Consider the following 23092-nt stretch of genomic DNA (forward strand, 5'->3'; position numbering starts at 1 on the left):
GCATGTCCATTCGAGGGCAGAATTTGGCTCAGTCTCTGAGTCTCCCCCTCCCTTTCCAAAAACACAAAATATGGTATTTGGGCTTCTCAGAAAAACCAAATTGTACCTGGAATACAGTGTTCTATGTATACACCATTTGACCTTAAAGTGCAAAGTGCAGTCATCCACTTCAGAGATTGTTAACAATCTCAAAACACTGAATTAAGAAAAACAAATCAGTTACCAGTTTTCAAGTGTGGATTTTCAGTTGTTAGAGCAGTTTGGGGCTTGAACGAAATCTGGTATGTTTCATTTGGAACTGAAAGTGAAAACATCAGAACTTATTAAATGTACATCATGTCTTCTTAAAATCCGATGCTACAAATTAAATTCAAGAAGGAGGAGGATTAAAACTGTTTGTGTAGTCCAGAAATGAAAAGGTTCAGTGCTGGAAACCTGGCTCAAAATCATGCTTTAATTGAAAATATAATCTTTCAGACTAGGAGGATACAAAGCATTAATAAGACAGGCAACAAAAGATTAGGGGGTCAGGGTAGAGCATTGCAGATGACAGTCCAGCCTTGTGCGTGAGATGTGTGTTCCTAGAAAGGATAGCAAACAAACCGACTGGAAAATCAGAAGCAGTATTATGCATGAGCCCTGGAGCATGACCAACCAGTAAACAAAAGGGAGAGAAACGTGGAAAGTTTAGCTATTGTGACAAAGCTCTGTCCTTGTCTCTGTGGGTCCTGCGTTTCCTGATGGATTTCGCTAGCCTCAGAGGCTCACTGTGACCCTCCACTTAACCCTTCTCTCTCTCTAGAGACAAGGGTCACAGTCTACTGAGCCATTTTCATCATAAGCCAGCGAGGGAGGTGAGGAGAAGCAACCCTCCCTCGCAGTCTCTGTTGTCTCCCAGTCTCAGTGATTAATCGGGGGGGGGAGGGGGGAGGTAAAGGAGGGAGCCCGGGCCCACCCTCTACTCTGGGCTCCAGCCCAGGGACCCTAATAGTATCAGCTATGGTAGCTAACCTTTTAGGAACAGGACACGTACAATTCCCTGGGCTACTTCCCCACAGCAGCCCCCACTTCCTCAAGCTCCACTTCACCCTTACCTCAGGGCCTCCTTCCTTGTGCCTAATATGGTGTGTACTGCTCAGTCTCTCCAACAGCACAACTTCCTCCCACAGCTCCTGACATGCGTGCCCACCTGACTAACTGAGAGGCTTTTAACTAGTTTCAGCCAGCCCCCGATTGGCTTCAGGTGTCCCAATCAACCTAGCATCCTCCCTGCCTTCTGGAAAGCTCTTAATTGGCTCCAGGTGTCTTAATTGACCTGGAGCAGCTGCCATTTACTTATCCTGGTACCAGGGATTTGTTTAATCTGGGGCTAACATATCTGTCTCCCACTACTCTTCTATAGCCATCTGGCCTTGCCCCATCACACTATTGATAAAAGAATAATTTCAGTCATCTTCCAAAAGCAGAGGGGAAAAGTAATGACAAAAACTGGCAAAAAGTTCTCATTGCCCAAAGTCACTTTGGACCCATCAACAACATGAACTGTTACAAGGTTAACTGATCTCAGACGCACTGTTTTTGGGCCACTAGGAAATAAAATATCAGCGACACTTGTGATAGAAGCAAATGTCAACTTAGTAGTATGTGGGGTCAGGATCAAAGACCAGGTTTTTCTTTTACAAGATAAAATAGCATTCTAATTAAACAATTGCCTGCTACAGAAAGTTCATTTTTCAAATACTTAAAAGTATTCACATGTATAGGAAAAATGCTTTTCCTATTATATGTTGTATATTTTAAATTTCCTCACCATCCTCTTCTCACATGCACGCTTCTTCGCAGTTGTGCTAACACTAATGTCCACTGATGCAACCACTGATAGCTCTAGTCAACTGATTCCTCCCGTAAGAGTGACTTTGGTTACTTATACGATGTCTTTCCAATGCATCCTTTAAAAAGTTAACCTTCTCTTTTATTAACTAACTATCTGTTTCAATTATTATTTGAGGTACAACAAAAAATGTACAATTCTCTAAAAAACAGAGCTATTGATTACATTCTCTCACAGTGCTAGAGGATTGAGAAAAAGGAAATGATTAAAAATATCATCATCAACTACGTCTGCCTCAAGAGCAAATATAATTGACAATTCAAAGACTAGGGTTGGGGCCACCACTTTGGAAAAATTAAGAACTCTGCTTCCTCCTGTCATTACTCACCCTAAAAGTTTTCCTTATTTTATAATCCAACTAAAACTGAATATTTGGAAGATTCCAAAAGTATTTTGATAACTTTCCCTCATTCTTGTGCACAAATACACTTCAGGATTGTGGCCACAGACTGAAGAACCAGGAGTCTCCTCCCTTATAACAGTGCATCTGTATCGTGTAATGCACCTATCACAATAGTATCTGAGTCACCACTAGTTTTTCCATCTCTCCTATTGTTATTACTGATGAGAAGATTCTCTTCTCTTAGGGAAAATGCAGATCTACAAACTCAACCTTTTGCCTGGAACAAAGTGATCTAGAAAGTACCTTGTCACTGGGCCAGACTCTCCCTTCAGTTAGATGCGTGTAAATCTGAAGACACCTACTGAAGTCCATGGCATTATTCTAAGTTTGCACCTGTTAAACAGAGCAGAAAGTCTCTACTCTCTGCAAGTTCCAAAGAGGAACAGTTGTGTAAAGTCTTGTGAGCTTCAGAATACAATACAAGGCTTATCTTTTTTTGGGCAGGCCTGAGCTTGGTTGGTGTCACCGGACTCTTTTGGAGTATGATTTGGAGATCTGAGTTCAGAGGATAGTTGAAAAGGTGAGGAAAACCTTACCAATTCACGGTTCCCTTTCATACAATAATTTCCATAAGAAGAATGATGGCCGCGATAGAAATGCATATATATCAAAGACACATCAAGGGGTTCTATGGGTTAAAAACAATCCATGGATATTACTTAAATTCAACATGAAACGACCTTGAACAAATGGCTGACTTGTCACCTGCTTTCCACAAGGAGAGATTCAAGTCACGCTAGTCCTTTCAGTGTCTTCTTCTTTTACAATTCACTATTGTGTGCTCAATTAAATAAAATGATTGTAATATCTTTCAATATGCCATGTTTGTCAAATCCTCAAGGCACTAACCAATGTCAGCATGTGTAGCTAAGCTAGTGCCACAATAACATTTTTAAAGATTGTAAGCCTCTATTCCGAATTACAGAAATAATGCAATTACCAGGTTTAGTCTGCAGTACTTCTGGCCTGATAGATGTTTTGGGTTTGGATGGAATGAGTCGTGTTTCTTTTGGAGCTGAAAGAAAGGAGCAGGATTATTATTGTATTCTTCAGGAATCGTAGTTCAATGTCATATTTAGCCCACAGAAAATAAAAGCCTGCAATAAAGAAAATAACATTTTCATCGTTTTCTGGAAGCTGAAATAAAATGACTGCTCAAAAGGAAGAAAATTAAGAGTGCTGCGCCGGGGGATGACTTGATATAGTGGTCAAAGTGGCCACAATTCTGATGCTCTGAGAAAATGGGACCACTCAGTTTTGACAGATAGATAAGAAATAGGTTAACGGGTGTTTCTGAGCAGGTTTGGCAGAGAGATCATTTCTAAGACAGAGCTGTGAGTCTTCCATGGCAAAGGATGTGCAAACATGTAGAAGGAGAATGAAATGTTGCAGCACAAAATAACTTTCTAGAACATGTTTTCTAGAAGAGTTTTCTTTGGTGAAAAGGGAAAAATACCAATATAACAATTTCAGTAAGGAAACTTCTTTACCCATCGTTGCCTTTGTCTGTTTAGAGGTGACAGAAGGTTTTGTTATGAGTGGCTGCGGGGATGTTCGATGTATTGCTGTTGGGGAAAAATGCAAAGAATCTTAGATACTAAAATAAAAAAGAATTGATGAACTTCGGTTTTGCACACAAGATAAAACAAAAACTGCAATGGAAATAGGTAGCATTTGGGTTATTATTGACCCCCCCCAAAAAAAGGGTCAATTTACAAATCACAGCATAACACAGTATCAATTGTACTGACTGTTGACAGAAACAAATTGACTAAGATCTTCCTTGTAGCTTCTTGCTTTATATTTGTAAAACAATATAAAATCAGTAGCAAGATAGATATAGAAGTATCAATTTTAAAATTGTTTTTGTTCTAATATAATACTACTACTAAGCTCTTATATAGCACTTCTAATTGGTACATCTCAAAGCACTTTACAAAGGAGGTCATTATAATGATCCCCATATGGGAAGATTAAGACACAGATAAGAGAAATGACTAGAAAGTAATTAGAAAGGGTCTGATATATGCAGCCACCCAAACTTTTTAAAAAAAAACAAAACAAAACAGTGAATCTTCCAGTGCTGAAACAATGATGGTTCATCATGTGCCGTTCCTTGAAAATCCTTAGGGAATGAGAAATAGTGGCACGGGGTTCAGCCTCTCCTTTTTGGGACAATAAATCTGTCAGCTTTAAAGTATTTTTGGTTTTCATATGCAGAGGTGTACATTTCGCCATCGCTTACCCCAGTGCAACACAACTGACTAGAGCTGCACAGGAATAACTAAAGAGAAATTGGCTGAATGCTTCTGAAAAGCACAACAACTGAGGTTTGGCTAAACGAATGATTAAACCTCAATATACAGAATTACAAAAATGACTCAATTACCAGATTTAGTCTGTGGTCCTGGCTTGATGGATGTTTTTGGTTTAGTAGGAATGAACGGTTTTTCACTTGAAGCTGAAATAAAAAAAAAAAAACATCCCTGGATTATAATTGCAAATTTCTTTAAGGAAACACAGTGATTGCAGCCTTCAAGGAAATGTGTGTCCAATAGCCTGTGAGGCAAATTGTGCAAGAGCAATGCTGAAAATCACTTAGTATGCATGGCCAAAAAAGAAGAAAAAATTGCACTGCATTTTGTTTCAATAGTAATTGCTGTGTCTGAAGTGGGTGGCATTCCCAGTGTTATGAGAACATCCACCTTTGGCTGAAACAGGAAAAAGTTGTTGACAAAAAGATACAGAACATGATAACACGAAGGAGCTGCTCAAACTAACCTGACAAAAGATAATTTATTTAGATATTACTGGCCAAATTCTCCTTCTGTACGTGAATGCCTGAGGACAGATTTGACACTGTTATTTTCTTTTTAGTCCCCCACTCCACCTAACTGGATCTATGGATCAGCTTCCCAATTCCAGCTTACAAAATTACTCAATTCTAAGTTGATCTCCATATCTTTCAGCCGAGAACTCTTGCCATGCGGCATATCCGCAACTGAAAACAAATATTATTAGGAATATGCTTAGTATTTATGGCTAATTTTTTTTTTTTAGTGGTACTGATGGGGTCTGTGGTCCATATTGGTGTGAAAAACTTAGAAAAGTTATGGACAGGGACTATCATATCCTCATAATAGGACAATTCACCAGAGTGTGGACATTTGGGTGTTAAAGGAAATTCAAATAAAAAAATTATAAACCCACATGTTGAAGAACCTTTTTGCCCCAGGTGTGGGATCTCAAGTAACCTAACGTATATACAATAATATCTGGTGAAGATGTAGATAGCTCACAAGTGACTGCCAATGCATACATCAAGTACTGATTCTTTTCCTCTTTCAGAGCAAAAATAGGACATTGTTTTAGTAAAATATTCACGTAATAGAAAGAGCTTTAATTTTGGGAGTTACCGAGAAATAGTATAAACCAGCGATTAGTATCTACTGAGAGGGAGAAGAAGTTGCACCAATTTAATTTTCAAAACATTGGCTAAGACCTATCTACAAAGCTGAGGCCAGATGACTTAGATCACTGATTAAAACAGTTGGAGCGATGCACTCTAATTAATACACCCGACTCTCAGAAGCATCCATCTTCTCACTACGACCGATAGATTTTTTTTTTCATTGTAAATTTTATTTCTGCTCACAAGCTCAAATAAAGAGTATCTACCTTAGATTCATTCAGAAACTCTCCTACTGGGACATGAATAATTAAAGTTCAGAATAAAAATGGTGTGGCTTATGTTCCACCCAACCTTTTCCTGAGAGGGCTGACTGAGAGCTAGTTGAGGTGATTGGAAAGATGGGTTTGAGAGCTGCTGTTTGGAGTTGGGAAGAGATTGTAGGTGGTCCATTTTGATTTTTGTATGGTCTATGGTGGTGGTTGGAGTCCTACAGTTTTCTTTCAGTTGTCTTATATAAATTGTGTAAAGAGCTCAAAACCAAACCAAAGGTGCAGGAAACACCTTTCAATAAATACACTACCTTTTTAATAATGTCTTAATGAGTTGAATTTATGAGAGACAATGAAGAGTGTTACATATTTGGAGTTTCTGTACATCTGATATTACATTTCCAGCAACACTTGTCTGTTCTATAAGTCAAGTCTCTTCTGACTGGAAAAGATATGAAATCTCAACAAATTAGGAAATCTCCTTGATCTTAAGAACTATCAAGGAAAGGAAACTTTGAGTGAAATATTGTAGGTGATGTCCTTATTAACAGAGTTAGGTAAAACTGTTAAAAAATGCCAGGAACACTTGTGTGACTTGTTTGCAAATTTGTTCCACATTTTGCGATCACTAAATTTCAATTTTCAAAAAAATCTAGGCAGGTTTAAATTATGCATAGAAATCCTGAGAAAAAGGAACAAGCCACTTTCCTGAAACATCTCACATGAAAAGACCATTTTAACATAAAAATTCATGCTTGTGTGCTTTTTAAAAGACGCCACTGTAGGATAACCACCTAGCTTTCAGCCCACTGCTTACCCAACTTAATCATGTGGTTTTTATGAGGCAATACCACCTCCATCCTCTATTTCAAAAATGTGATTTTTTAGAAAGTAGTTCTACTGTCGCTGCAAATGTTCAGATAATGAAAAATATTTTCTATAAAATAATACTGAAAAATTTGGAAATTTAAATTGTTCCAATTCACTCAGACACAGGAAAACTTCATTAAAACCCCCCACAAGTAAACATTGCTTTATTTCACCAAATTCTACTCGTTGAAAAAATCTGTTGAGATATTGGAAGTGTTTTTCCCAAAGTCCTAAGCAAAACTATCAATCATTTTCCTATTCCTTTCCTAAGATCCTCCTGAGTAGCTGGAAATGGCACTTAAGAGATTATGCATTTCAAAATCAGGATTTAGCCATATAGACAGTCCTAGCTGTAAAAGAGCCATCCTTTTTTTCCATTGTAGAGTTGAGGAGAGAGACAAGGAACACACTGACTGGCAGGATGATCTCATGGAAGGATAATGCTCCTGGATTTCCATACTGTATTACAGAACAGAAAAAAATAACTTGTGAGGCAACATTGCATGTGTCCGAGAAAAACAGAGTTCTCACTCTCTTTTTTGGGTGCAGCAAATGTATGCATTGAAATCCCCTTCAAATCCCTGTCACATGTTTTGAAGATTTAAACATTTTCTCCTAGAAAATTCATACTGTGTGAAGAAAAAGATTCCCCAAGGTACGTAGGCACCTTGAATTTGTTTCTAATTATGCTAGGTGATGTGATTGGGGGTGGAGGGAGTGCTAAGAGGCTGACTGCCTCAAAGAAAGCCTTAGAGAGCTGAAATTTCTATTACAATCGAGAAGTAAAGGCAAGACAGGAAAGATCTTATCAAACTAGAAAGGGAGAAAAAACAAAAACAAAAAACAAGGAGCATGAAGGGCAATCCTGTTCTAGGAAGTTGAGTGAAAAGGAAAATGGTAACTCGGAGATAGTAATTGTCTGGTTTCCAGAGTTGGACTTGAAGTAATGGGAAGCCCAAGATACAATCAGATTCTAAGGGCTTGTCTACGCAGTGCAGTAAAGCACATTCAGAAGTTGTGACTTGTACAGTGCTCTAATATGCTGTGCTCTAACTGCCCCATTTAGACCATGTTGCCTGGAACTAGAAGGTATATAGTTTGCATTAACATAGTCCTGTTTCAAAGGAGCTGACTGAAGATAAACAGAAAGGGTTTGTCCACACAAAGACTTAGTGCATGGCAAGTTCGGATAAGAACATAAGAATGTCCATACTAGGTCAGACCAATGGTCCATCTAGCCCAGTACTTCCTTTTGTTTTAAACTTGCTGCTTATTAGTTTAATCTGGTAACACTTCCTTATTTACTTTCCCATACCAGTCATCATTTTATAGACCATATTGCTCCCAGTCATCTCTTTTCCAAGTTGAAAAGTCCCAGTCTTATTAATCTCTCCTCATATGGAAGCTGTTCCATACCCCCTAATCATTTTTGTTGTCCTTTTCTGTACCTTTTCCAATTCCAGTACATCTTTTTTTGAGATGGGGCAACCACATCTGCACGCAGTATTCAAATTGAGGGCATGCCATGGATTTACATAGAGGCAATATGATATTTTCTGTCTTATTAGCTATCCCTTTCCAAATGATTCCCAACATTTTTGACTGCTGCTGCATATTGAGTGGATGTTTTCAGAGAACTATCCACAATGACTCCAAAATCTCTTTTGTGAGTGGTAACAGCTAATTTAGATCCCATCATTTTGTATGTAAAATTGGGATTATGTTTTTCAATGTGCATTACTTTGCATTTAGCAATACTGAATTTCATCTGCCATTTTGTTGAACAGTCACCAAGTTTTGTGAGGTCCCTTTGTAACTCTTCGCAGTCTGCTTTGAACTTAACTATCTTGAAGAATTGATGTAAATCTACAGTGTGCTAGCCTGCCACACACTAAGTCACCAAGTAGACCCTGGTACCACGCACTAGAAGTTCTGTAGTGTGGGCACCACAGAACTTTTACAGCATGGTTGCAGAGTCCACATGGCCGGCTAGTACGTGGCAGGTTAGTGCATTGTAGATTTACATCCCAACTTGTCGCACACTAAGTCTCTGTGTCAGGGCCGGCTCCAGCATTTCTGCCGCCCCAAGCAAAAAAAAAAAAAAAAAAAAAAAAGCCGCAATTGGCGGCGGCAGTTCAGTGGCAGGTCCTTCGCTCCTAGAGGGAGTGAGGGACCTGCCGCCCCCGACTCTTAACTTGTTAAGCTGGTGCCTGGAGCTGGCCCTGCTCTGGGTGGACAAGCCCAAAGATTGAGAAGTATCTTACTCTGGGAAGAAGCCTGAGAGGCAAGTCACCTATCCAAAAAGCTCATAAAAATCCTAAAAAGCACACTACACCCACTTAGATCTGATTGTACAGTTATCAAAGAGCAATTCTAGTATGTGGTCTTTCCCAAGTAAGATAGCAGAATGTACGACTGCTATTTTCCCAGAGACAAAGGAAACGGAAGCAGGATTCATTTTCTCCATTTGTTTTGAATTAAAAAATTCAGATTGGGCTGAAGGGTGCTGCTGCTACAAAAAGAGATTTATTCATGTGAGGAAGCGCAAACAACGTTGTTTGCACAGGCCAAAGGACAAGCATGCATCTAGAAGCAGAGGAAAGTTTGATGATTACATTTAATGGCATAAAATGAGCTTCTCCTTGGAATTTCTTCTCTGATGAGAATGAAAACAAACAAAACAAAGTGACTACCTATTGAATAAATATTATTACCCAGTGTTGCTTTTGCTCGTTCAAGAGAATGAGGAGTTGTAGCAGTGACTGGCTCTTGAAGGGATCGAATGACTCCTGCTGGAAAAAATGTAGATAAATCCTGAGAGAGATGAAGGGACTCAATGAAGCTACACAATTTATACCAGATGAAGAACTGGCCCAGGATGTTTTAAAATAGCAGCAAGCATTTGCAATCAGAGACTTACAAGATATAAGTAGCTACTCTTAGGCTTTATTTAAAAGGAGTTTTGAGGTTTGTTTTGTTTTTTTAAAGAGAAAAACATTTAAAACATGGTGGCACTATACTCTATGTTCATGCTGTTCCTTGTTCACATGAAAATTCTCTGTAGTAGGCTCTCTTTACAGATGTGTGTGTATAAAGTAAAGATAGACTGGTCTAGGCAGCAAAATTCAGATCGAGATCCAGATTTCCCTGAAGGCTGAAAAGCAATTCGATCCAGTGTTTTGGTTCAGGGCCCCGTTAGTACAAAGTAATCATACTGTGCACAGGGATGAAATAGGAGAACTCTTAACTGTGCCTGAGCATGTGTATTAGTTTTCCGATGGTATAGTTAATACACCTCTACCCCGATATAATACCGTCCTCGGGAGCCAAAAAAATCTTACTGTGTTATAGGTGAAACCGTGTTACATCGAAGTTGCTTTGATCCGCCAGAGTGCGCAGCCCCGCCCCCCCCGGAGCACTGCTTTACTGAATTATATCTGAATTCGTGTTATATCGGAGTAGAGCTGTAACATACTTAGCTTTGCAATGGTTGTAATAACAGTTTCTGACTAAGTATGGATAAAACCAGAAGTGACCAAAATTTTTCACGAGGAAGGTTTTCCCACCAAAAATTATGCTTTTGTCAAAACTGGAATTTTTCACAGTAAATATCGATTCTGATTAAAAATTTGGTTTTCCTGCAGGGAATTTCTGAACAAAAATTTTTAATTTTGACTTAAAATGTTTTGGTTTGGTTTTGCGGTTTAAAAAAAACCCAAAACAAAATGAAACGTTTTAAATCAGTTTGTCAGTTTGAAATGAAAAATTTCATTTCATTTGACATAAATTTTTATTTTTATACCAAAAAAAAAAATAAACTGCTATTTTAAGTCAAAACAAAACACTTTTTCTTTTTGAAATGTTCATTAAAAATTCATTTCAAATTGTTCAGACTTCTCATGGGAAAACTGAAATATTTCAATAGACAAATTCTGAAATAAAAAAAATTTCATTTGAAATTTGTCACAGGACAAATTTTGGTTTTTCAATTAGCTCTGGTTAAAACCCATGCGGACCAAACAGAGGAGTCTAAGGAGAGATAAGGATCAATGATGATGGTGGAAAGTTTGTGTTACATGACAAAGTATCAGAGTAAGAGATACGTGTCAGCACAGTGTTAGTGTTTCTCATATTGATTACATTTCTATACTCTCCGAGAAATTGCACCAGCCTTAGAACCTTAACAATATGATTTCTCATGCTTTATCTATCTTATATGCTTATAAAATACCTCCGATCTGTAGTACTTTTAATAAACCTTTTTTTCTTTTAAATTTTACTCTTCAGCACAGGGTCTGCCTTTTGTACATTGACTAGAATATTCTGGGTCTTACTGTAATATAAATAATAAATTAGATACACAAAACAATGTAAGGAGAATGTTATGTAAGTTGTAAAGTTAGGAAATGCCAGATTCACGTGAACTTAATTGCTGCACTTTTGTTTGTCCATCCTGTGTTCTAAATCAGGCAGGGGTCCTATGGAACAAATAGTGACGATATAATTAGGACTATCCGGATATGTGGACTCTCTACTCAGACCCTACGCCACCAGCACTCCCAGCTATCTCCGTGACACCACTGATTTTCTGAGAAAACTACAATGCATTGGTGATCTTCCAGAAAACACCATCCTAGCCACCATGGATGTGGAGGCTCTCTACACAAACATCCCACACACAGATGGAATACAAGCTGTCAGGAACAGTATCCCTGATGATGACACAACACAACTGGTTGCTGAGCTCTGTGACTTTATCCTCACGCACAATTATTTCAAATTTGGTGACAATATATACCTCCAGACCAGTGGCACCACTATGGGCACCCGCATGGCCCCACAATATGCCAACATTTTTATGGCTGACCTGGAACAACACTTCCTCAGCTCTCGTCCACTCACACCCCTTCTCTACCTACACTACATTGACGACATCTTCATCATCTGGACCCATGGGAAGGAGACTCTGGAAGAATTCCAGCATGATTTCAACAGCTTCCACCCCCCCATCAACCTCAGCCTGGACCAATCTACACGGGAGGTCCACTTCCTAGACACCACTGTACAAATAAGTGACAGTCACGTTAACACCACCCTAGACCGAAAACCCACCGACTGCTATGCCTACCTTCATGCCTCCAGCTTCCATCCCGGACACACCACATGATCCATCGTCTACAGCCAAGTGCTGAGATACAACCGCATTTGCTCCAGCCCCTCAGACAGAGACCAACACCTACAAGATCTTCACCAAGCATTCTCAAAACTACGATACCCGCACGAGGAAATAAGGAAACAAATCAACAGCCAGACGTGTACCCAGAAGCCTCCTGCTGCAAGACACTGGCTATCACCTACAGTCCTCAGCTTAAACCTCTCCAATGCATCATCAGTGATCTACAAACTAGCCTGGACAATGATCCCTCGCTTTCACAGGGAGGCAGGCCAGTCCTTGCCCACAGACAACCCGCCAACCTTAAGCATATTCTCACCAGCAACCACAAAACGCACCATAACAACTATAACTCAGGAACCAATCCATGCAACAAACCTCAATGCCAACTCTGCCCACATATCTACACCAGCGACACCATCACAGGACCTAACCAGATCAGCTACATCATCACCGGTTCATTCACCTTCACGTCCACCAATGTTATATACGCCATCATGTGCCAGCAATGCCCCTCTGCTATGTACATTGGCCAAACTGGACAGTCCCTACGTAAAAGGATAAATGGACACAAGTCAGATATTAGGAATGGCAATATACAAAAACCTGTAGGAGAACACTTCAACCTTCCTGGCCACACAATAGCAGATGTAAAGGTAGCCATCTTACAGCAAAAAAACTTCAGGACCAGACTTCAAAGAGAAACTGCTGAGCTTCAGTTCATTCGCAAATTTGACACCATCAATTCAGGATTAAACAAAGACTGTGAATGGTTAGCCAACTACAAAAGCAGTTTCTCCTCCCTTGGTGTTCACACCTCAACTACTATAAGAGGGTCTCACCCTCTCTGATTGAACTAACCTTGTTATCTCCAGACTGATTCTTGCCTGCATATTTATACCTGCCTCTGGAAATTTCCATTACATGGGTCTGACAAAGTGGGTATTCACCCATGAAAGCTTATGCTCCAATACATCTGTTAGTCTATAAGGTGCCACAGGACTCTTTGTTGCTTTTTACAGATCCAGACTAACACGGCTACCCCTCTGATACTTGATATAATTAAAGATAGTATCATAACAAATGCACATAAGGGGGCAGAATTAAGGCTTCATGGGTAAGCATAAATCTGGCACTTTCTAACCATTGGGTACTTGACTTTGCAAGTTAAATAACATTCTTTTAATGTATTTTTGTATGTAATTGCCTAGTTATTTTTTTTCCCCAAGAGGAAAAAGGTAAAAACAAATTCTATTATGTGCAACTGTGACAGCCTACCATCATGCCATCAACAGCAGGATTTGAACCCTGAATCTTCAGCACAGATTTCTATCATTTGAACTACAGCACTAACTACATTAGCTGGCATTCAGAGAAGGCTGTTATCCCAGAGAGGGTGGAATGGGTCACAGGCACTATATGCAGGTTCCAGGGTGGCTGAAGGGAGCCTGGCCTGGCCCAGCTCTCCTTGTTTCCTGCCCTCCCCACCTCCTGTCCAGGAGTTGAGGCAGCTCTTGCCTTATGTGGTGCCCCAAAGTGTGTGGGGGGATATAAAGGACATGGAGTTCCTGTACTGGGCCTAAGGTGTGTGGTGAGCCTGGCTCAGCTCTCTCGCTGTACTGATACATATCCCGCTGCTACAGCTGTTCTGGCAGGCTCCAGATGTTCCCAAAGCAGTGTGCTCTACTGCTGGTGCTTTGGGGGTGGTGTGAACCAGACACTTTGAATTGTTTGTTTGTTTAGTTATTGTTTCGGCATGCTGCCAAAATTTTCCTGAGGAATGCAATTGACCAGAGAGAAATGATGATTTTTAACAGTTTAGACCTCAGCTGAACCTGAAAGGACCGTGATGAGATAAGGGAACCACCACTTTCCTAGTCTAAGGCCTTTTTCTCTGCCAAATTCCCAAGGCATCCTGCAAACAATAGAAGTGTGAAAGTTTATTAAATATAAATTACAAGAATCTTTTATAATGGAACGTGTTAGGCAACTTAAATAAAGGGGTTGCTACCAGCTCCCCCGGTAGGATATAAAAGCCCCTTTGTTTTCATCAGACTCACTACTTAACTGCAGTAAAATGGAGACTTCTTTAGCTATAATGATAAAATGTTAGTAGCATTTCTGCTGTTATCATTTCCCCCCCAAAAGTCCACTGTAGAAGAGTTGCTAAAAATAAGAACTTAAGCATAATGAAATGCAAAATAATTTACCAGGTTTAGTGTGTGGCACATCTGGACTAGGTGATGTTTTAAGTTTGGAAGGAACCCGCTGAGTTTCTTTTGGAACTGAAAGAAAGAACCTCTTATAAATGTTTACCCTCTCCAGGAATAAAAGTCTAACAGCAGGTGTAAAGCCACAGACACTGCAAGCCGCCTGCCTGCAACAAGGAAACAAAACTTTTATGGGGACAGTGAAGAAGGCTGAAAGTCATATGTGCACAGGCCTTTAAAAGCGAAATGATGGCCTGGCATGTGAAAGCATTTGAAAAATGATCAAGCAAGCGACAGATGTCCTTGTCCTGTTTGGAGTCAAGATGAACAAGGATTAAGACAAGAATTTATTAACACAGACAGACATAGCTGCAGGATGACCGAGATCTTTCCATTTATGTTTCAAAGTGAATAGCTGCTGCGCCCCAGGCACTTCTCTTCATGATATGCATGCTTAACTCCTGTAGATATCAATGAAATGAGAAAGTGCAAGAGAATGGAAGTGAGATTTTCATGTGAAGAAAACAGACTGGATAGAAATCCTCAGTTCCAGACAACAGAGGTTTTTTAGATCACAAAACAGAATAAAGTTTAACGAATCATTGAAGGATAGAATAATTCTCTTTAGACTGATCCATGCCTTTTCAATGTTAATACACAATAAGTTCTCTTTTAGTTATCACATTACAACTCTAAAAAGTGGGCCAAGTGATGGATTGAGCACAGGTAGGAGCTGCAGGGAGTCAATAGTTGATTAGTACCTCTCAGGACTGGGATAAATCTTTATTTTTGTCTTGTGACCCAGTGTGCCGTAGGCAGCCCTCACTGGTAATGCCAAGGTCAGGGCAGGCTGCAAAAAGGAAAGAAGATACTCCCTACACTGGTGGGTAACACTGAATTTAAACTCCCCAACCAGCCACAAGCTGTGCTTCTGATCCCCACCACACTGGTTAAGAAGCAAAAAAAGAAAAAGAAATTACACACAGCCCCCTTATTGCATTCCAGTTCTCTGGTTCCCAGTCAGCATCTAGGTCCCGTACAGTGAGAAGCTATTTTAAAACTCTGCTCACTATACAAAATGTTCTTCTGATTCCAAAGGGCCAGCCCCATTGCCAGTTAAGATTAGGTTGGATCTTACCCAAAATGCCATACTGCCAGCCCATCCTTTAGTGCCTAAAATTAAAGGTTTATTATAAAGAAAGAACAAGAAGAGAGTTGTAGTAGGCATTTTAAGAGTCAAATTCTGCCTTCAAATGCATGCTTGAACACAGGTGTGAGTCTTCCATATAGACCAGAGGTCGGCAACCTACGGCACGCATGCCAAACACGGCACGCGAGCTGATTTTGAGTGGCAAGCAGCTCCCTGCCGCGGTCCCGGCCCCCAGCCCCACTCAGCCCCCCCCGCCCACTGCTCTCCCCTGCGGGGGCAGAAGGCAGAAGCTTGGTTCTGCGGCAGCCAAGCTTCCCCCCTCCCCCGCTTCTTCCCCCAGCGTGGTGCTTTCCTGCCCCTCCTCCTCTCCGTCCCTGCGCCAATCAGCTGATGGCCCTAGCAAGGGGGAGGGGGAAGAGCAGCAGTGTGCTCCCTGCTCCATAGAGGATGCAGAGAGAGGTAGGGACAGAGCCTGGGGGAAGGGGGGTGGAACAGGGCCGCTCAGGGCAGGGGGCTGGGAGCACCCCCACGAGCCGAGCACCCCAGCCTTCTGCCGAGCACTCCCCACCCCTCTGCCCTGCACCCTCCCACCCCAACACACACCCATCCCTCTGCTCTGAACCCCCCCCACACTCAGCCTTCTGCCCTGCACCCCCCATATCCTCAGCCCTCTGCCCTGCACCCCCCATACCTCAACACACCCAGCCTTCTGTCCTGCACCCCCATACCCCCAGCTCTCTGCCCTGAACTCCCCCACCCCAACACACATCCAGCCCTCTACCCTCCACCCCCCCACCCCACACACACCCAGCCTTCTGCCCTGCACCCCCACAGCCCCCAGCCCTCTGGCCTGATCTCTGAACCCCCCCCCCCCACACACGCCAATCTTCTATCCTGAACCCCCTCCCCCAGCCCTCTGCCTTGACCCCTGAAACACCCCCCCGCCCCCAGGTCTGGAGTCCCAGCCGCAGGCCCTGATCAGCCCTCTGCCGGTCTAGGTGAACAGAACCCCAGGCTGGCAGCGAGCTGAGCAGGCTGGTGGCGTAAGATCAGCATTTTAATTTAATTTTAAATGAGACTTCTTAAACATTTTGAAAACCTTGTTTACTTTACATACAATAGTTTAGTTATAGAATATAGACTTATAGAAAGAGACCTTCTAAAAATGTATCACTGGCACGCGAAACCTTAAATCTGAGTGAATAAATGAAGACTCAGCACACCACTTCTGAAAGGTTGCCAACCCCTGATATAGACATTCAGCATCAGTGAGAGTTGTGCTCATATATGAAGGCATAAATTGCTCCTTAAAGCTTTGTCTATCTTTCCCTAAACAACTTTTGAGAGGCGTTAAAGAGAAAAAGTGACTCCAAATTTCCCTTGGAACACTCTTGTATAAAAAAAAGCTTTTAGTATAAAATTAATACTGCTGATTTTTGTTCAGTAACAGTTGAAAAATATCAGTCAAATGTGAACAGTGAAACAAAAATAGCTGTGATGGAAAACACAGCAAATTTATTTAGGTCACTAAGTGTGAAGTGTTTCTATTTGGATTTTGCTTCTGGCAATGGCAGTGAGACTGGTAAACTTTCCACATAAAACCACCACCACCTAAAGCACCAATCATATGGCAGAAGTACAGCCTTATGAAGGATTTGCAGTCACTTGGGCTTCGAGCAGCAGTGCCTGGTAGCGTCTATGAAAGCCAAAATAATTGGCTGAGAGTCAGCTGATGGCAGTGTCTTGAATGGTGGCATTCTGTAAGCTCTGAATCCAGTTATAGTAAAAATTAAGTGTTAGCTGTGTGCCTGGTATTGTACTAGTTCTTGGAGGAGCCGGAGGCATAGAGGAAAATGCAGAGATAAACAATAATTCACAAAGAAGCCTTAAACCTGGTGCCCTCTAGACATTCACCTTGTGTAAAGGGAATTGCTGGGTGCCATAGAGATGCCATAGCAGCTATATGTCACCCCTTCCTTGGGACCAGGAGCAGCTAGGCATAAGTAAGAGAAGCCTGAACACTGTGGGTACAGGCTAAAACCATCTTTGCCACTCCCTCACCCTCCACAAATCCTCAGCTGGAATACAAAATCTCTATTTCCCAAATAGCTGGAGTACTGCTTTTCATTTACTACTGCACTTATTTAGTTTTCTGCAATAGCTTGGATAAGTACTTTTATGAATACTTTGCTTTTAAAAAGTGCATTGATTTAACGTGAGACTTTCTAAAACTCTCGATCATCTAATTACATAAAATAATGGAATTATTCACCAAGAAAAAATATTAGTTAGACAAGGTGAGTGAGGTCATATCTTTTATTGGACCAACATCTACTGGTGAGAGACAGAAACATCTATGCAGAGCTCTTCTTTAGGTCTGGGAAAGATATTCAGTGTCACAGCTAAATACAAGGTCGAACAGAGAGTGTAGCATACATAGTTACATATTCTAAGCGACCGTTCAAGATGAAATGGCCTGTTAACACCTCTCTAGTCATAGGACAAAAAAGGGGGTTCGTGTGTTACAAACTGTTGTAGTGTCTTTATTTAGAAGATGATTTTTAGTGTCTATCCAATTATGAATTTAAGCTCCAAAGCTCGCAGTGGAGACATGTCGGCAGGTTTTATATCAGTTGTTATGGCAGGGTCTGGACTTTCTCCTCAGAGCATATTCTGTGGTATCTTTGCTCCCCAATATGCCAAACTCTTCATAGGCCACATTGAGAAAGAATTTCTGGACAAATACACCACAAAAACAATGATATACCTGACACACAAATCGATAATATTTTCATCCTCTGGACTAGTGACCTAAACTCTCTCATGGATTTCCATCACAACTTCAACAACCACCAGCCAGCCATCAAATTCCCTCTCAAACACTCCTGCACCAGCATCAGAGTCCTGGACACCAGAATCAGTTTCAACAATGGAACACGACAGTCAGCTATATGCAAAAAACCCATGGATCATCCCTCCTACCTTCACAGATCCAGTAATCACCCCAAATACACCAAGAAACCTATTATCTAGAGCCAGGTACTCACATATCACAGAATATGATCCAAGGAGAAAGTCCAGGATACACACCTAAACACACTTTAGAGACGTAGATTGCATAATGGAACAGGCCACCCAAATACCTGGAGAAAACCTGCTTCAATATGCCCGTCACACCCGCTGACCGCAAACTCCTGGTTGTCACCTGTCACCCCACACTGGAACCCATACAGGGTACCATTAAACAATTACAATCCATACTTGACAGGGACCACATCCTGAAAGAAAATCTTTCCTGAACCCCCTCTTTTGGTGCTCAAATGACCCCCCAACCTCTCTAGGCTCATCATCAGATGCAAGCTCCCCACAGACAAGGACACACTAATTAAAAGCAGCATAAGACCCTGCCATAAAAACAGATGCAAAATCTGAAGATATCTCTCTACTGCTATGGTGATCAGTGCTTTCCACAACACACCTTTCCAAATCCAGAGGTCCTACACATGCCTATCACAACATGTGGTGTACCTTATCCAGTGCACTAGCTGTCCCAATAACAACTATGTGTCTGAAACCAGAAAACCACTCCACTCTCAGTAATCACCCCAAATACACTGAACACTTTTCATAAAACAATCAGTATCTCTGACCTCTCAGTGGAGTGGTGTTAATGGGCCACTGTTAACTTTTTATGCTAAACAATTCCACCTTGTATTTAGCTGTGACACTCTGAGTACATTTCTCAGACCTGAAGAAGAGCTCTGTGTAAGCTCCAAAGCTTGTCTCTTTCATCAACAGAAATTGGTCCAATAAAAGATATTACCTCACCCACCTTGTCTCTCTAATATCCTATCCTGGGACCAACAGGGCTACAACACTGAGAAAAAAAAAATCTAATTTTCCTCCAAGTTCAGTTTTGTTTCAAGAAGTCTGTCAGATTTATTCATGCCTGAAGTGAATCAGTGGAAAGTCTAACTTTAGGGGTGACCATCTGGGCTCCAACTTTCCAGGTAGGAAATGTAACTTTTATTTTGATTTCCATGAATAGGTAGTTACTCAAAAAAGTGGAGTTTCTTACCTCTTTGAAAAGATAAGTCTCATAATTTAATTGATAGGTTCCCTAAACTATGTTAACAAGTGTATGTAAACATTTTCATAACATTACTGATAAAAATGGTCATTAAATCTCTGTAGTTTTCATCTGTAGGTGTAAAATGTGAGATACCGGATGTTCACAAGCTGATGGCTGAGAAGTAGAGACTTGCTATGCTACTATGCTAACATGTTAGTTTAAAAAAAATTCAGTCAATTGAAGTACAATTGCTAAAAATAAAACCTTGACATTAAGGAATATAAAACAATGATATAATTACCAGATTTTGTTTGTGGTACGTCTGGGCTGGGTGATGTTTTTGGTTTAGATGGGACACGTCGATTCTCTTTCGCGGCTGAAAGGATGCACAGAGTTATACATTAAAACAGATGTGCTGCCAGGGAGCATTAATTTGGATTTTTCACATGGAAAATTAAATTTCTTTCAGAAAATAATTCCAACAGACAATTCCTCACCAAGGCTAATAATGGCTAATAGTCTGTCATTACAACACAGCATAGATTAAAGAAGAGATCAGAGGTTGAAGTGACCCCTGCCTGCTCTGCAGATTGTGGCAGTGGAAGGATGGGTGACACCTTTGTTCCTCCCACTCTCAGAGCCAACAGAGCTCTTGTGCAGCTGAAGATTCAGGACTTGTCTAACTGGGAAAATGCACACTACAAAAGGGAGGGGATTTCTAAAGCACTCTAATGCGTGTGCATTATGTGGTCTACGTAGACCCTGCCGGTACCACTCAAAGTTCCCTAGTGTGCTTTAATATATATTAAAGCATAACACCTATTGATGTGCACCAGCAGGGTCTACATGGACCAGTTAATGTGCAACACATTAGTGCGCTTTAGAAATCACACCACCCGTGGTGTGTGCGCATTGCCATACCCGGTACACAAGATCTCAGTCTCTACCTTTTCCTGTTGGTGCTGCCCTCGTCTGTTTCATTTTCTGTAAATTTGCCCTCTTCACCCAGCCTTGCAGAAAAATATTGCCAGACAAGCAACAGAAATCACCATTCACCTTCAGGTGCAAAGCAATGTACAAGAGCAAAGTGGAGGGTTTTTTTGGTACCTTTGTCTTTTGACTCTAGATAAACAAATCCCTTGAAACTACAGACGCCAGACAGTAGATAAACAATCTCTCTCCCAACCTATAGAAATTAAGGCTAAAGTCTTCTGTTGCATAAGGGCACAAAAAACCCTGCACTGAGTAAAATGCTGTAAAAAAATGACTCTATATTTCATTAACGTGTGTACATATCAGGTAGGGCAATCTTGCTCCATGACAGCTGTGGAACGAATATTGTTATAGTAATAGACTTCTGCTATTGCCACAAATGTGTGTGCGCGCACGCATGCACGCCAACAATTAATGGAAGAAAAGTTGCAAAATCATAAGTAGCACAACACTGAAATATAAAATTAAGGTGCACTTACCAGGTTTGATTGGTGGCACATCTGGGATGGGTGATGTTTTAGGTTTGGAAGGCACACGCCGCACCTCTTTTGGAGCTGAAAGAAAACAACCGGTTTATATGTTGTTAAAGCTTTCCCAAGCATCACAGTCTGACACCAGCCACAACACAAGACTGTATACATAGTGTGACAAAGTACCTCCTCTGCCTTGGTGAGTCCTGCACTTACTGGCGGATTTGCTTGCCTCAGACATTCATGGTAGCCCTCAGTTTGACCACTTTTGCTAGTGGCTCAAACCTGCCGTTCACTCAGCTAACCTCATCACTGGCCAGCATTGGGGAAAAGGAAGGAGAACAATCCCCGCAGTCTCTGCTGACCCACCTAGTGTCTTGGGGGACAGGCCAGGGACCTTCCCCTCTGGTGGGACCCATAGTCCAGGTCAACTCCTCCTGTATCCAATAGGGAGTTGGGCGGATGGGAGGAACCGAGGCCCGGGCTCTACTCCAGGTTCCAGCCCAGGGCCCTGTGAACAGCAACTGTCTACAGTGTTTCCTGTAACACCTGTGTGACAGATACAACTCCCTGGGCTACTTCCCCATTGCCTCCTCCCAACATCTTCTGTATCCTCACCACAGGACCTTCCCTCCTGATGCCAGATAGCGTTTGTACTCCTCAGTCCTCCAGCAGCACACCCTCTCACTCTCAGCTCCTTGCGTGCCTCTCACTGACTGCAGTGAGGTCCTTTTAAAACCAGATGCCCTGATTAGCCTGCCTGTCTTAATTGATTCTAGCAGCTTCTTAATTGGCTCCAGGTGTCCTAATTAGCATGTCTGCCTTAATTGGTTCCAGCAAGTTCCTGATTGTTCTGAAACTGCCTCTGTTACCTTACCCAGGGAAAAGGGACCTGCTTAAACTGGGGCTAATATATCTGCCTTCTATCACTCTCCTGTATGTCCCCTGTAATTTTTTGGTCTCCAGGTCCTGTGGATCCCCCCCTTAGAGTGTGGGGGGGAAGATCCATTGCCTGGATCCCAATAGGATCACTCTCCTGTAGCCATCTGGCCCGACCCTGTCACAATAGTCATGGAGTACCTCAGTATGAGATACAAAACACTGATGTATTTACCAGGTTTGGTTGGTGGCACATCTGGGCTCGGTGATGTTTTAGGTTTGGAAGGAACACGCCGTGCCTCTTTTGGAGCTGAAATAAAGAACTCAAGCATTAAAATCATTATCCAGGAATCTGAGCCTGACACCACGTACACCTGAACATGAATGAAAGTCAGGTGTTCAAAGGAATTTCAAAGAAAAAGTTGTGTTGTTGGACAGTATCTGTATTGAGATCAACTGGGTGGGATTACTCACTGAGTTTGAGCCCAGGAAAAAAACAAAGGACATTAGAGAAATTGGAAACACAAACAAATGTGGCTTCAGAAAGATGGAGTATTTCTGGATGCTCTAGAGAGCAAACAAATTAAACTACATTCCTATAAAGGAAAATATGCAAAGGTGGATATGAAAATGACAAAGGAAAAAAAAACTGTTTAATCATGAAAAGTGATGATAGATGAGCCCATTGAGCAAGAGCCTACCATGCCTACATCTCTAATGAGAAGGAAAAGGAAATATGACCATCCCCATAGTTAACATCATTACCTAATGGTGTCTTTGGTTGTTGAGTTCTAAATGTAGCTGCTTCCGGGGCTGTATCAAAAACAAATAAAACATAAAAATAACAATGAAAATCAAAATAGAAGAGAATAATTCTATTTAAAGTAAACTTTATTTATGTCTAAATAACAACTACGCTTTCATTTGTCTGTCAGCAATTAGTCAATATTCAAAAACCATTATGCTCTAACAAATCTAAACAGCTGAGGACAGAACCTAGCCCTTAAATGTGGGCTAATTTTTCCATCTTTTTTAATGGTCTTTAAAAAGAAAGATGATTGAAATTTATCTCAGTCATATACCCAGAAATTGGAGCCTGTGGTATGAAGCTCTTCCCTTACAAGTGCCTTTCATATGAAACTTGTATATAAAATTGGTGTTGCAGAGCCTCTTGCTTGTGGGTACCATATTATTAAAATATGTGATTATTTGTGCATTGTGCAAGACAAACATCAAAGGCCACTCTGAAGTTATACCCTGTTCCAGTATTCATTTAAACATAAAACAGGATTTTTTATTG

At 41.2% G+C, this 23092-nt stretch overlaps 1 protein-coding gene across 25 annotated transcripts in view; it reads right to left on the bottom strand.

The window, feature by feature from the left end:
* The window catches only part of ABI3BP (ABI family member 3 binding protein), a 295082-nt gene that overhangs the window by 78934 nt on the left and 193056 nt on the right, over nt 1–23092 (bottom strand). For 17 of the 25 annotated variants that reach the window (XM_054044959.1, XM_054045001.1, XM_054045113.1 and 14 more), the window contains 10 exons: nt 22558–22605; nt 22028–22102; nt 20923–20997; nt 19752–19826; nt 14229–14303; nt 9560–9637; nt 4684–4755; nt 3785–3859; nt 3235–3309; nt 224–298 (listed from right to left, as the gene is read on the bottom strand). In XM_054044959.1, the coding sequence (XP_053900934.1) occupies nt 224–298; nt 3235–3309; nt 3785–3859; nt 4684–4755; nt 9560–9637; nt 14229–14303; nt 19752–19826; nt 20923–20997; nt 22028–22102; nt 22558–22605 (723 nt within the window). The remainder of the gene's footprint in view (nt 1–223; nt 299–3234; nt 3310–3784; nt 3860–4683; nt 4756–9559; nt 9638–14228; nt 14304–19751; nt 19827–20922; nt 20998–22027; nt 22103–22557; nt 22606–23092) is intronic. The other 8 variants (XM_054044967.1, XM_054045049.1, XM_054045025.1 and 5 more) reach the window with 8 other exon arrangements.

Source organism: Malaclemys terrapin, chromosome 1 (genome assembly GCF_027887155.1).
Source record: "Malaclemys terrapin pileata isolate rMalTer1 chromosome 1, rMalTer1.hap1, whole genome shotgun sequence".
Classification (NCBI taxonomy): Eukaryota; Metazoa; Chordata; order Testudines; family Emydidae; genus Malaclemys; species Malaclemys terrapin.